The sequence below is a fragment of the Pelobates fuscus genome, chromosome 6 (genome assembly GCF_036172605.1).
Source record: "Pelobates fuscus isolate aPelFus1 chromosome 6, aPelFus1.pri, whole genome shotgun sequence".
Lineage (NCBI taxonomy): Eukaryota > Metazoa > Chordata > Amphibia > Anura > Pelobatidae > Pelobates > Pelobates fuscus.
Window position 1 is genome coordinate 304,032,962 of NC_086322.1, and position 13,718 is coordinate 304,046,679.

Below are 13,718 nucleotides of genomic sequence, written 5' to 3' on the forward strand. Positions count from 1 at the left end.
CTAAAATTACTTTTGCATGTAAATACAATTCCAGGGAATGTCTCAACACATTGCTATACAGACACGTTGATGTCATTTGATATATGGAATTCAGACACACATTGCCTTACATAACTTGGCAGAGAGGAAGATTGACTTGAGCCAGTAATGTCAGTGTTAATAGTGATGACTACATTGTATACTCAGTAACTGCTAAACAGTCTTCCATAGCCCGGCCCCTTCTGTATATATAGTGAACATTGCTTTTTCTCACAGTATTGCACTCTCCACCCAGCTGACAAGATGCTCCCAGCTATAGCAATCCTGCTGACCTGCTTACTGTGTGCTCTGCTATATGTGAGCCTCTTCAGGAGAACCAGGTGAGACACTAGTCTATTCAGTACCAACCGCTGAGATCTAAGAAATGCTATCAGTCATCTCCAGTCTCAGTTACTCCTTTCTACAGCAGGATGGCCAAAACTGAGATCCCGAGCTGTTAATGGATCACTACTCCCATCATGCTTTGATAAGATTTAAGATCAAAGCATCAAAGGAATTACAGTAATTACAGAACATCTTTTGGCCACCACTTTCTGAGATTGGCTGTGTATTTTTTTTTTAGACTGTAGAAGCATTTCTAAAAAGTAATTCTAAAATGAGAACTGCACCTATAGTGCTAGGTTATTTATAGTACTAGATAGATGTTTTTGGTTTTTAATCCAGCTGCCTTGTAGTGATGGGAGCTGCAGTCTTAGATACTGGTCTGTCAAATATAAGGTTTATGTGTTTATTATTACAGCTCTGTGACAGAATACTGTGTATTGTCTATGTAGTGCTATAATGATCTGTGTCTTATCTAATATGAATTGAGAAAATAATCCATTTAATATTTTGATTGCAATATTATTTATAAAATTATTGTTAGATAATATATAAATAATATTTTTATGATGAGGTGACCCTTACTGCACAATCGGGGTTTGTTTGTCAATTAGTGTAATTAGTGAACTGCAGTCAAAAAGAAAAAAACAAAAACAAAAAAAACACTGTATATTAGGGGGGACTAGTGGCGATAATGAAAAGATGTATTTAATTAATTCACGTCAGTAAATAATGTAAGCCCATCAGAGACAATGGCGAGGCAGGTTTAAGACGAGGTAGCCTGAGTGTCTGGAATAGATTGTCTTCAATATATTGAATGGGGGTTTGCAAGGTCTAGGGACAGTCTGTCGAGGTCTACAAGTGATGAGAGTGCGGATCCCTCCTTTGTTTGCAATCAATGTTTAAGATGAAGACAGATACACGGATTAATAGAATATAGTATATTATTATTTTATTACTTATAGAGCGCCACCAGATTATGTAGCGCTGTACAATGGGGTATAGTTTGTACCTGCTGGCTGTGTCCAATACAGTCAGCGATCTCTCAAATTGCTGGGGACCTCTCTGGAATAGGAAAGGTTATTGGCTCTGGTCTACCTAGAAATAATCAGATAAGTTGCATTTAATATATTAGGCGCGGGCAGGGGGGAGCACAAAAATAATGCCTTAAATCTGGTCAAGTCGGCGCTTTACCGTTGGCAGACTCTGGTTAATTCTGTTTGGGAGCTGGTTGTGTTTTCTCTGGATAAAGAATGTTAGAATTGGAATGTTTGGTTTTGCCCAGTCATAGTATTGTGTAAGAATCAGGGCTGGTTTTGGTAAATCCGGTGATAATCTAGTCATTCTAGACCACAGTTATTACCTGCGGAAACGTGCCTGAGGTTTAGGATTAAGAATAGCTTGGAGCAGTCATGGCATCTCATTAATGTCACAACCAGTTCTCCAGGTATTTTAATCCTTTTATTATTTGCATCACGAAACGTTGAATTATAATGATATCCATACCAAACCAAGTCATTTCCCAGAATCCCACTGGATCCAGCTTTCTCAGAGATGGGGGTTTGAGGTGTCCCCTGGACTCTAGTGAGAATTCAGTAAGGAAATTCTTGGTGGATTCCAACTTTAAGGTCAGGGTAGCCAAACTGCAAGTATAGCGGACTTTGAGAACCCAGCCAATAAAAACTGGCCAATAAGATTTAAAGGGACACTATATGCACCCAAACCACCGATGTATGTGTTTTTTTATGCCAGGGAGTTTAATTTCCAGAGACCAGGGCAGCTGCAGCTTTGACACTGTGTGTGTAACTCACCCAGGCAGGGGCAGCCTGTGCAACGTGTCGGCTTTGGTATGATGGGTGTACTGACACCAGATGTAAAACTGATACTGGCATCCAGGAAGAGAGTAACCCAGCTGGCTGATTGACAGCTCAGAGGTGGAGACTCTGCTGTAGGAATTTCATTTTTAAAATGTGCCAGAGATATCTTTACCAATCGTAGTCCGCACATATTGTGTTATAGGAGAGAGATGCACATTTCCCATAATGTTCTAGGGGCTGACAGCTTCAGTGTTCAGTCTATGGAGAACTGCAGGGTTCATTGCTCAGTCTATGGAGAGCTGCAGGGCTCAGTATTCAGTCTATGGAGAGCTGCAGGGTTCAGTATTCAGTCTATGGAGAGCTGCAGGGTTCAGTATTCAGTCTATGGAGAGCTGCAGGGTTCAGTATTCAGTCTATGGAGAGCTGCAGGGTTCAGTGTTCAGTCTATGGAGAGCTGCAGGGTTCAGTATTCAGTCTATGGAGAGCTGCGGGGTTCAGTATTCAGTCTATGGGGAGCTGCAGGGTTCAGTGCTCAGTCTATGGAGAGCTGCAGGGTTCAGTGTTCAGTCTATGGAGAGCTGCAGGGTTCAGTCTATGGAGAGCTGCAGGGTTCAGTGTTCAGTCTATGGAGAGCTGCAGGGTTCAGTATTCAGTCTATGGAGAGCTGCAGGGTTCAGTATTCAGTATATGGAGAGCTGCAGGGTTCAGTATTCAGTCTATGGAGAGCTGCAGGGTTCAGTCTATGGAGAGCTGCAGGGTTCAGTGTTCAGTCTATGGAGAGCTGCAGGGTTCAGTATTCAGTCTATGGAGAGCTGCAGGGTTCAGTATTCAGTCTATGGAGAGCTGCAGGGTTCAGTATTCAGTCTATGGAGAGCTGCAGGGTTCAGTATTCAGTCTATGGAGAGCTGCAGGGTTCAGTCTATGGAGAGCTGCAGGATTCAGTCTATGGAGAGCTGCAGGGTTCAGTGTTCAGTCTATGGAGAGCTGCAGGGTTCAGTATTCAGTCTATGGAGAGCTGTAGGGTTCAGTATTCAGTCTATGGAGAGCTGCAGGGTTCAGTATTCAGTCTATGGAGAGCTGCAGGGTTCAGTATTCAGTCTATGGAGAGCTGCAGGATTCAGTCTATGGAGAACTGCAGGGTTCAGTGTTCAGTCTATGGAGAACTGCAGGGTTCAGTGCTCAGTCTATGGAGAGCTGCAGGGTTCAGTATTCAGTCTATGGAGAGCTTCAGGGTTTATCAATCAGTCTATGGAGAGCTGCAGTGTTCAGTGTTCAGTCTATGGAGAGCTGCAGTGTTCAGTCTATGGAGAGCTGCAGGGTTCAGTATTCAGTCTATGGAGAGCTGCAGGATTCAGTCTATGGAGAGCTGCAGGGTTCAGTCTATGGAGAGCTGCAGGGTTCAGTGTTCAGTCTATGGAGAACTGCAGGGTTCAGTGCTCAGTCTATGGAGAGCTGCAGGGTTCAGTATTCAGTCTATGGAGAGCTTCAGGGTTTATCAATCAGTCTATGGAGAGCTGCAGTGTTCAGTGTTCAGTCTATGGAGAGCTGCAGTGTTCAGTCTATGGAGAGCTGCAGTGTTCAGTCTATGGAGAGCTGCAGGGTTCAGTGTTCAGTCTATGGAGAGCTGCAGTGTTCAGTCTATGGATAGCTGCAGGGTTCAGTGTTCAGTCTATGGATAGCTGCAGGGTTCAGTGTTCAGTCTATGGATAGCTGCAGGGTTCAGTGTTCAGTCTATGGAGAGCTGCAGGGTTCAGTATTCAGTCTATGGAGAGCTGCAGGGTTTAGTATTCAGCCTATGGAGAGCTGTAGGGTTCAGTCTATGGAGAGCTGCAGGGTTTAGTATTCAGTCTATGGTGAGCTGTAGGGTTCAGTCTATGGAGAGCTGCAGGGTTCAGTATTCAGTCTATGGAGAGCTGCAGGGTTTAGTATTCAGTCTATGGAGAGCTGTAGGGTTCAGTCTATGGAGAGCTGCAGGGTTTAGTGCTCAGTCTATGGAGAGCTGCAGGGTTCAGTGCTCAGTCTATGGAGAGCTGCAGGGTTCAGTATTCAGTCTATGGAGAGCTGCAGGGTTCAGTATTCAGTCTATGGAGAGCTGCAGGGTTCAGTATTCAGTCTATGGAGAGCTGCAGGGTTCAGTGCTCAGTCTATGGAGAGCTGCAGCATTCAGCCTATGGTGAGCTGCAGGGTTCAGTATTCAGTCTATGGGGAGCTGCAGGGTTCAGAGCTCAGTCTATGGAGAGATGCAGGGTTCAGTCTATGGAGAGCTGCAGGGTTCAGTGTTCAGTCTATGGAGAGCTGCAGGGTTCAGTCTATGGTGAGCTGCAGGGTTCAGTATTCAGTCTATGGAGAGCTGCAGGGTTCAGTTTATGAAGGGGACAATCTGGAAAAGATACCATTCAAGGCTTTTTTAACTCCATAAATTTGTGAGTGACCAATTGTGATTACATATTAGTACCAGTCCCCACACAGTTAAACGCCATGTTTCTTTATTGTGTCTGTATTTAGCAGATTGTCCCCTATTCTATTTGCACATATCTACTGAAGACAAGAGGAAGTCTTCGGGGATTCACCTGGATACTTCACCTAAAATATAAAGGGAAGTCCCGGTTTGCTTCAATTTATATATTTATTTTCTTCACTGGGTTGTGTTCACATATATTGTTGTTTTTGTTTTCAGTTTATGGAGAGCTGCAGGGTTCAGTCTATGGGGAGCTGCAGGGTTCAGTTTATGGAGAGCTGCAGGGTTCAGTTTATGGAGAGCTGCAGGGTTCAGTCTATGGAGAGCTGCAGGGTTCAGTTTATGGAGAGCTGCGGGGTTCAGTCTATGGAGAGCTGCAGGGTTCAGTCTATGGAGAGCTGCAGGGTTCAGTTTATGAAGAGCTGCAGGGTTCAGTCTATGGAGAGCTGCAGGGTTCAGTTTATGGAGAGCTGCAGGGTTCAGTTTATGGAGAGCTGCAGGGTTCAGTTTATGGAGAGCTGCAGGGTTCAGTTTATGGAGAGCTACAGGGTTCAGTTTATGGAGAGCTGCAGGGTTCAGTCTATGGAGAGCTGCAGGGTTCAGTCTATGGAGAGCTGCAGGGTTCAGTTTATGAAGAGCTGCAGGGTTCAGTCTATGGAGAGCTGCAGGGTTCAGTTTATGGAGAGCTGCAGGGTTCAGTTTATGGAGAGCTACAGGGTTCAGTTTATGGAGAGCTGCAGGGTTCAGTTTATGGAGAGCTACAGGGTTCAGTCTATGGAGAGCTATAGGGTTCAGTTTATGGAGAGCTGCAGGGTTCAGTTTATGGAGAGCTGCAGGGTTCAGTTTATGGAGAGCTACAGGGTTCAGTCTATGGAGAGCTACAGGGTTCAGTTTATGGAGAGCTGCAGGGTTCAGTCTATGGAGAGCTACAGGGTTCAGTTTATGGAGATCTGCATAATTCAGTTTATGGAGAGCTGCAGGGTTCAGTTTATGGAGAGCTACAGGGTTCAGTTTATGGAGAGCTGCAGGGTTCAGTTTATGGAGAGCTGCAGGGTTCAGTTTATGGAGAGCTGCAGGGTTCAGTTTATGGAGAGCTGCAGGGTTCAGTTTATGAAGAGCTGCAGAGTTCAGTTTATGAAGAGCTGCAGCGTTCAGTCTATGTCAGGGCTAGGCAACCTTTGGAACTCACGATGTTGTAGACTGCATTTCCCATCATGCTTTGCTAGTATTATGACATTACGGGAGCTGTAGTTCACAACATGTGGAGTACCAATGGTTTCTAATCCTGTTATCTGGAGAATGGCTGGATTCAGTGGTGTATGGATGGCTGTAGTGCTCAGTGCACTAACAATCAATGCTGCTGGTTTCAGAGTTCCATCTAGGGAACATTGCAGCATTCATCACTCTTAACGAGAGCTACGTGGTTCAATTAATCTGGATTAGAAATTAAAATACTGATTTTGCTGTTGGTGGAAATCAGAATTCTCATTAAAAGGAATCCAGACTGAGTTTAAGCAATTGGGTCAATAATGATTTTGTGAGTTGAGAGTTTAGCCAGAGTTGAGCTGCCAGACAGTGAGCTACTTGAGAATTTAAAAGCTAGACATCAGAGCCAAAGAAAAGGCAAATCTGCCAAGTTTTCTCTATAACCAAAACATGCAAAAAGAGCCGGCCCTGATCTACACAATGAAGCAGTGATGTCATCAATTCCACGGACAGAATAGAAACGAGTGGCCAAATCTGTTAACATTAAAAAATAAACAACGCAGAACGGTTTAGCCGCTTGTATTCTTTGGACCGGGTCCATTAAAAATACCCCCTATTCTAATCTGTGGTTTCAAATATAAAGGAAAATAGCCCTAAACGGACAAAACTCAAACCACCTAAAAATTGCCTTCCGGTGTTTTGTGTTCCCTTTAAATCGGACAACTCCTGCTTAGAAACCGTAACAAAACAAAACAAGACAAAATACAATATATTATAGAAAAGCAACTACTTTATGTCATAATAAAACAAAAAGGAAAAAAAATATGATTTGGAATGTTTTTATTAAGAGTTTCTCTGCTAGAGCATTTGAGGGAACACCCAACACTTCTTTTCTTTTTTTTTTTAAATCATTCTTTATTTAAGAGTTTGACAGGTTTATGGATAGAACAGTTTATATGAAAATAAATTACACTGCAATGCAGAGCCGTATAGTTACAGAATAGCCCTGTGTTGTGAATAGCGTTGGTCCAATGGCTCATTAGATATTTCAGTTAAACAGGACACACATGGTCAGCAGTAAAGACCTATAGAGCCTCCAAGATGTTGGATGGTTTCGATCAGACCAAGCACGTCTCTGCAGTGGTCCATACAAGCAACAAATACTTGTACCAGTGCATGTCTTACGTAAGTGTACAATGCGGACGGTTAAACCGGTCATATCACTAGGCCTAGAATTCTATCCACTATCATTAACAGAGATGGGAAGATGGGGGAGGCATCTCGCCAGTGCACAGCCGTCACCCCAGCAGGGGCAGTGCTGCCCAGTGCCACGGCAATCTGTGTATGATGGCATTCTGTAGGGCCCTGGTCCGATGGGTGAACAGAGTAGGCACAGAGGACAATACTATGTACATAAAAGAAATATGTGGTATGTGTTATGTGATGGGAAGTCCCATGGTGTTGGTAGAAAATGTATGAAGGTCTGAGAAGGAAAAAGGAGAGCGAGGTAGAGTGTACAAGAACAGGTGGGAGTCTCCAGGAGGGCTCCCTGGGCACACCATGAGGGAAGGGGCAGGAGAGGTAGAGTAGTTGTGTGGTAGAGGTATCTCTGTCAGAGGTTCTGGTAAATATATCAGCTCCTGTACAGTGTGTCGGTCAAAGGAGCGCACCAGGGATAGTAAGATTAAATATTAAGTTCCTCCAGCCAGTTTGTTTTTCCATGTGGATTCTATCAGTGAGTTGCTCTACAACTTTATGTTCAGGACATCTATAGGTAGAGATACCACCAAGGTCCAGCTGGAGCCAAAAGGTGTCCCACTAAAAATGACTTCTTGAAACTCCAAAACTAAAACATCGATGAGCAGGGAGGTCAGTGAGGGGTCAGTAGTTTAAATAGATACAGTTATTTAATAAAGTGAGAATTCAAAGTGTCAGCTGACCACTCTCAGCCAATGAAATGAGTGTCAGTGCGCAGAATTGAACGGAGCCAGCCCAGAACTCTTGTTTTGCGCTGGGTAATGATACCCCATGACCCTCCACCATCAGACTGCCACATACAGACTCCCAGAACCACAGACTGCCACATACAGACTCCCAGAACCAGAACCACAGATTGCCACATACAGGCTTCCAGAACCAGAACCACAGACTGCCACATACAGACTCCCAGAACCAGAACCACAGACTGCCACATACAGACTCCCAGAACCACAGACTGCCACATACAGACTCCCAGAACCACAGACTGCCACATACAGACTCCCAGAACCACAGACTGCCACATACAGATTCCCAGAACCATAGACTGCCACATACAGACTCCCAGAACCACAAACTGCCACATACAGATTCCCAGAACCACAAACTGCCACATACAGACTCCCAGAACCACAAACTGCCACATACAGACTCCCAGAACCACAGACTGCCACATACAGACTCCCAGAACCACAGACTGCCACATACAGACTCCCAGAACCACAGACTGCCACATACAGACTCCCAGAACCACAAACTGCCACATACAGACTCCCAGAACCACAAACTGCCACATACAGACTCCCAGAACCCGAACCACAGACTGCCACATACAGACTCCCAGAACCAGAACCACAGACTGCCACATACAGACTCCCAGAACCACAGACTGCCACATACAGACTCCCGAAACCACAGACTGCCACATACAGACTCCCAGAACCAGAACCACAGACTGCCACATACAGACTCCCAGAACCACAGACTGCCACATACAGACTCCCAGAACCACAGACTGCCACATACAGACTCCCAGAACCAGAACCACATGATTACATGATGATTACATGATTACATATAATTACACGACAGCTGTGCATCATCTGATTGATTCCCGTTAGCGGAAAGAGAAGTACTATGAGCCAGCATTAATATTAATTATATTGAACACATTCAATAAATAATAATAATACAAGATTGTTACCAAGTAGCAAAATGTAAAAAGTTAATTAAACTCACCTAAAAACATGGAAAAAAGCAAGTGGAAAGGCTGGAAAAACGCAGTGACAGCAAGTAGCGTGATGTTTGAAGAAGGATTCCCCAGGGCCCACGGCAGGTTACCCCCTTCCTTTCTTGACATAGTGATGGTGGATGAAACCAAGCAAATTCATAGTTCTGGGGTTTTATATAAACAACGATGAGTAATCTTGTTATCATACGATTGTTTCTACATTATAAAACATAAATCATTACAAAAAAAACAAAACAAAGTAACCACCCCCCACCACCTCCCCCCCAAAAAACCACCCCATTTATGCAATGTGTTTTTTGGAAGAAATATTTGATTTCTGTTTTCCCATGATCCTTGTATATTGGCATTGCTGCTGAACAGCGGCCAGTGAAATCCTCAATTAACCTCCTCGGCGTGAAAGGTTTTTATTTTTGGTGGAGTGTGTGGAAGTGAGACGCAGAATGATTGAATCTGCGCGGCATTGAGTTTCACAAAATGACATCAGATTCTCATTGTATAAATATTTATAGAATGTTTTCATGAGAGCAAGAAAAAAAGATCAAACTTTAAAAGGTCGTAATGTGTAAACGTAACGAGATCCTTTAATTAGCCTTCTATATTTATATCACCCCCGGATTCTAACTCTCACCTACTGGAAATGTAGTCACGCAGCAGGAAACGCAAATACGCCAATATTTCCACGAATGAGAAGAGATAAATATTTATAGCAAGTTTGGGCAGAAAGGGATTGCTCCCACCAAAATCAAACCATCTATTATAGCGGTATTATTAGGAATACATTAACATTAAGAGGAAATGTCATTTTAAAAAGAAAAAAATAACTTTATATGTAAACTCTTCCAAGCATACGGAATACTTAACAGGGATTGTGGCTTTCAATACAGTGTCTTATTTAGCCCAGAATTTCGTATGGCCCCGGGCATAACATTTTTTTGTTTTTTTGTTTGCTTGTCCAACGATGCTATATTAGACATTTTTCCCCCTAATTCTCCTCTTATAGTGCACATGTTGTACGTTTCTGTGAACATACATGATTATTACACGCAGGGATCCCTGCCACAGTCACATGCTATGTACATAGAGTACTGCAAGGGTTAATTTATTGTACACAGTGCGCTCTGGGTGTGCCAGGACAAGTCTGCCACGTACATTTAAAAATAGAAATAACCGTGAATTTAAAAAGAACACAACTTACAGCTACAGGTTTAGTCACTTTGGCCAGAACTGCCAGGAATTCAGAGTTTATTTTAAATTTCAGGCAAAAATAGCTGAGCTGAAAACAGAATTCACCTAGAGAATTTTTCTAATTTAGCTATATCGACCTAACTTTTCAAAATCACTTTGAATTCCCCGCAAATTCTCACTATAGGGAATAACCCTCTTAGTTTTTGCGTTCACAATCCAATTGTTCAAAAAAAACACGAACGTGATGGTCTACCTTTATAAATAGTGGATTCTCCAGGGCGAAATACTAGGCAGATCAAATCCGACAAAGGGCTTTCAAAGTCGCTAACTTTTTGGTCTTGAGACTGAATACCAGACTCAACATTTCATTCCACTGGGCATTTAATCTCCATCTATAAAACGGTCTGTACAGAGTGCTACGTTCTTCTTTAAGGATTTATTTTGACAAGTTTTTATTGAGGGATTACTGGATAATTAAAGTCTTAAAGTAGATGGGATTTATAAAATAAATGCTCTGAAAGAATTCTAGATATGCATGTAAAACCTGTGGGGCAGTCCGCCTGGTTTTCTGGGGCAGTTTGTCTGGTTTTTATTACTGCAAGGTCATTTTACTGACACTTACACAGCTGATACACTCGACAATTATCAAATCATAGCTGCATCTTAATTGTGTCGCTAATTATTTTCCATTTCACACAGTGAATTGAAACACTGAGGTCTGAGTGGTTTATTGCACAAGATACAGGTGTGATCCCCAAGGGAGAGTCAATACAGGATCTGAACAAGGGCATTCCTCACTCAGAATGTATACAATATCTGGGTTACGTAATCCAACATACGGTATATTACAAAGCAGAATTTATTGATGCACAAATTCCAATTTGGTATTTAACCACCTATTGTTAAAAAAAGACCTTATTTATAAATAACTTAAATCTGATACAACATTTCTATTTAAAATCTTTAAATATATTTTGGGACGATATACTATAAGCCCACCTGTACATCATTCTCCCACTTCGTACACATCTTTCATAGACAGTCACTCAGTTATTAGAACTCACACACGAACGATGGCCTTGATTTAATATTGTTATATAAACTTTTAAAGTAATTTAATATTATGAAACATTTTAAATTGTATGATTTATATATATTGTTTTATATGGTCTATTTTATAATATTTTAATTTATTGAAAAATATAACATTTTTAAGTTTACTCAAAAAGATTAAGGTATTTGAACAGCCTATCCAACAACACGATCTTGAGGCCATTATCTGTTCACAACTTGCCCTTTTATATTTTTCAACCAATGAGGATACAGACAGAATTCACATCGCGGTCAACAACAGCAAAATGTTTTACACGTACATTGGAACCTCTCTCAATATATTTTGCGCAGATGGAAGTTAACACCAGCTGATAATTAATTTACTAATTTCATGTATCAGGGCTTTGTTCATTGGGCTGTCATATAAAATGTGTGTTTTTTTGGATTCCACTAGGCGACCACATGAACCCCCACTGGACCGTGGATTTATCCCCTGGCTGGGTCACGCGCTGGAATTCGGAAAAGATGCTGCCAAGTTCCTGTCACGAATGAAGGAAAAACACGGAGATATATTCACAGTAAGTATCACTTCATCACGTTACGCTTATCTTGAGCGCCATTAGTTATGTCTTGTCGATCAGTGGAAAATATTTGGCTTTGTATGGGAGTGAATTTAATTTCTTTAACTGATTTACAGTAACTAGCGAAGCATAGTTATCTGAAAACCTTTGCTTATAAATCTAGTTCTGAAACTGCCGGGGATTCAAAATGTGACCCAAAATAATTCCCACCTGACCCAAGATAATTCTCACATTATTCAGAAGAACCAAACCAGTAGGAATTAGTTCTCTAAACTGGGAACCGGAGGGAGGAATTGACAAACTCATAGCAAATGTTAGGCCAAAATAGTCACATTTTTTAATTCCTTTACTAATTCTCTAAGGTATTGGCTTATTCAATAACCCTACAGGGACCGAGTATTATGTTTGCTTTATTTAAAAAGAATCCCCTGTATTTAATGCAAACACATTGATTTATAGCTTTCACAGGGAATTTTAAAAAGAAGAAAATTTTTATTATTATAAACTTTATTAATGTTTTTATTAATGTGTAAAAATGTATGGTCAACACCAGGGCATGCATCACTTAGCAAACCATAACTACTGAACTATGATACACTCCCAGGTATAAACCGTGTTCCAATAGTGTATCAGAATTAAACGATTGTAAACCTGCGCCTTCTGTATATATCCACGCAGCCATCGCTGACCGTTTGACCCAATTGTTTATGTGCGTTTATAACAAATAATAAGAGAAATGTCCGGTATACCGAGATATGACACATCCCACATAGCAGACATGCATTAGACACAACCCACGCCAACTTGTTTTGTATATAAACATTGCGTTTAGTGTATATAGCCGTATTCTATATACATCATTTACGACGTAAGAAGAAAGAAAGAGAGTATAATTTTTTTTCGTAGCCACTTATACGTAGAGTATCCCAGTACAACTCTGTCCTGCAATGCTGGGATTCTACATTAACTCGCCTGTTGGACAGAATTTCAGCTCAGTCACCTGGAGGGTGGGAATTCTCTGACGCCCTCACCTGCTCCAATAAATCAATACATTATCTGTAACTTGCTTCTGATTTGGAGAAAACAAGAATCAGGAAGTATCTTTCTCACTCACTTGCCTCGGTGAAAATAAATAATGAACCCCATAGGGATGAGCGATGCCGAGATTACGCACATCGGGAGAGTATTTAACGTCCAAGTGGTGAGGGATCATATTAAATACTTAGGCATCTGGCTAACAGCCGACCCCTCCCTGCTACACCAACAGAACTACGTGCCCCTAATTAGACAATTAATGCGTGACCTGGAGGTGTGGGTAGATAAACCAATTTCGTGGATCGGGAGGATTCATTCGGTAAAAATGAATATCTTGCCTCGGATACTTTTTCTCTTTCAAGCCCTCCCGATACACTTGACCAAATCCAGCTTGGGGCCGCTCCAACAGGCAATCGGTAGGTTTATCTGGCACAACAGGAAACATAGGACGTCGCGAAATATACTTTACAGGGCGAAAGAGAGGGGGGGCCTGGGGCTGCCAAATCTTTATTATTACTATGTGGCGGCCCAATTAGCCCAGATTGCGTTGTGGCATACACCCCCTGACGAGAGGCGGTGGGTGGACTTAGAATCCTCTTTGTTGAACCCGGACCTCCCCCAATTCCTCATATGGACCCCAAAAGAATTTAGACCCCTAGACAGAGTCCCGTGCCAAGCGGTTCAGACCTCCTTGAAGGTCTGGGACACGAACGCCCTTAAACATGACCTGACTGCCGCTTTATCCCCGATGACTCCGTACTTGAGAAATAGAGATTTCCCTCCAGGTATGCGGGCCCGAGACTTTAAAGGCTTGGAAACCGCGGGACTGCAGAGACTGCATCATCTATATGTTAATCAGTCTATGATCTCCTTCGAGGATTTGAACGGCAGGACCCCGCTGAAGCCCTTTGACTACTTCCGTTATATTCAACTTCGGGATTATGCCCGAGCTGCCAGGATCAAACGAGCGGCACAGATGCCCTTTACGTTCTTCGAGAAGATATGCTCCAGGG

General features: G+C 42.4%; 1 protein-coding gene across 1 annotated transcript in view; it reads left to right on the forward strand.

The window, feature by feature from the left end:
- The first annotated feature begins 272 nt into the window (after positions 1 to 272).
- Positions 273 to 13,718, forward strand: part of PTGIS (prostaglandin I2 synthase) — a 63,527-nt gene continuing 50,081 nt past the window's right edge. The window contains exons 1-2 of the mRNA XM_063425677.1: positions 273 to 359; positions 11,544 to 11,667. Coding sequence (XP_063281747.1) covers positions 283 to 359; positions 11,544 to 11,667 — 201 coding nt within the window. The 5' untranslated portion in view covers positions 273 to 282. The remainder of the gene's footprint in view (positions 360 to 11,543; positions 11,668 to 13,718) is intronic.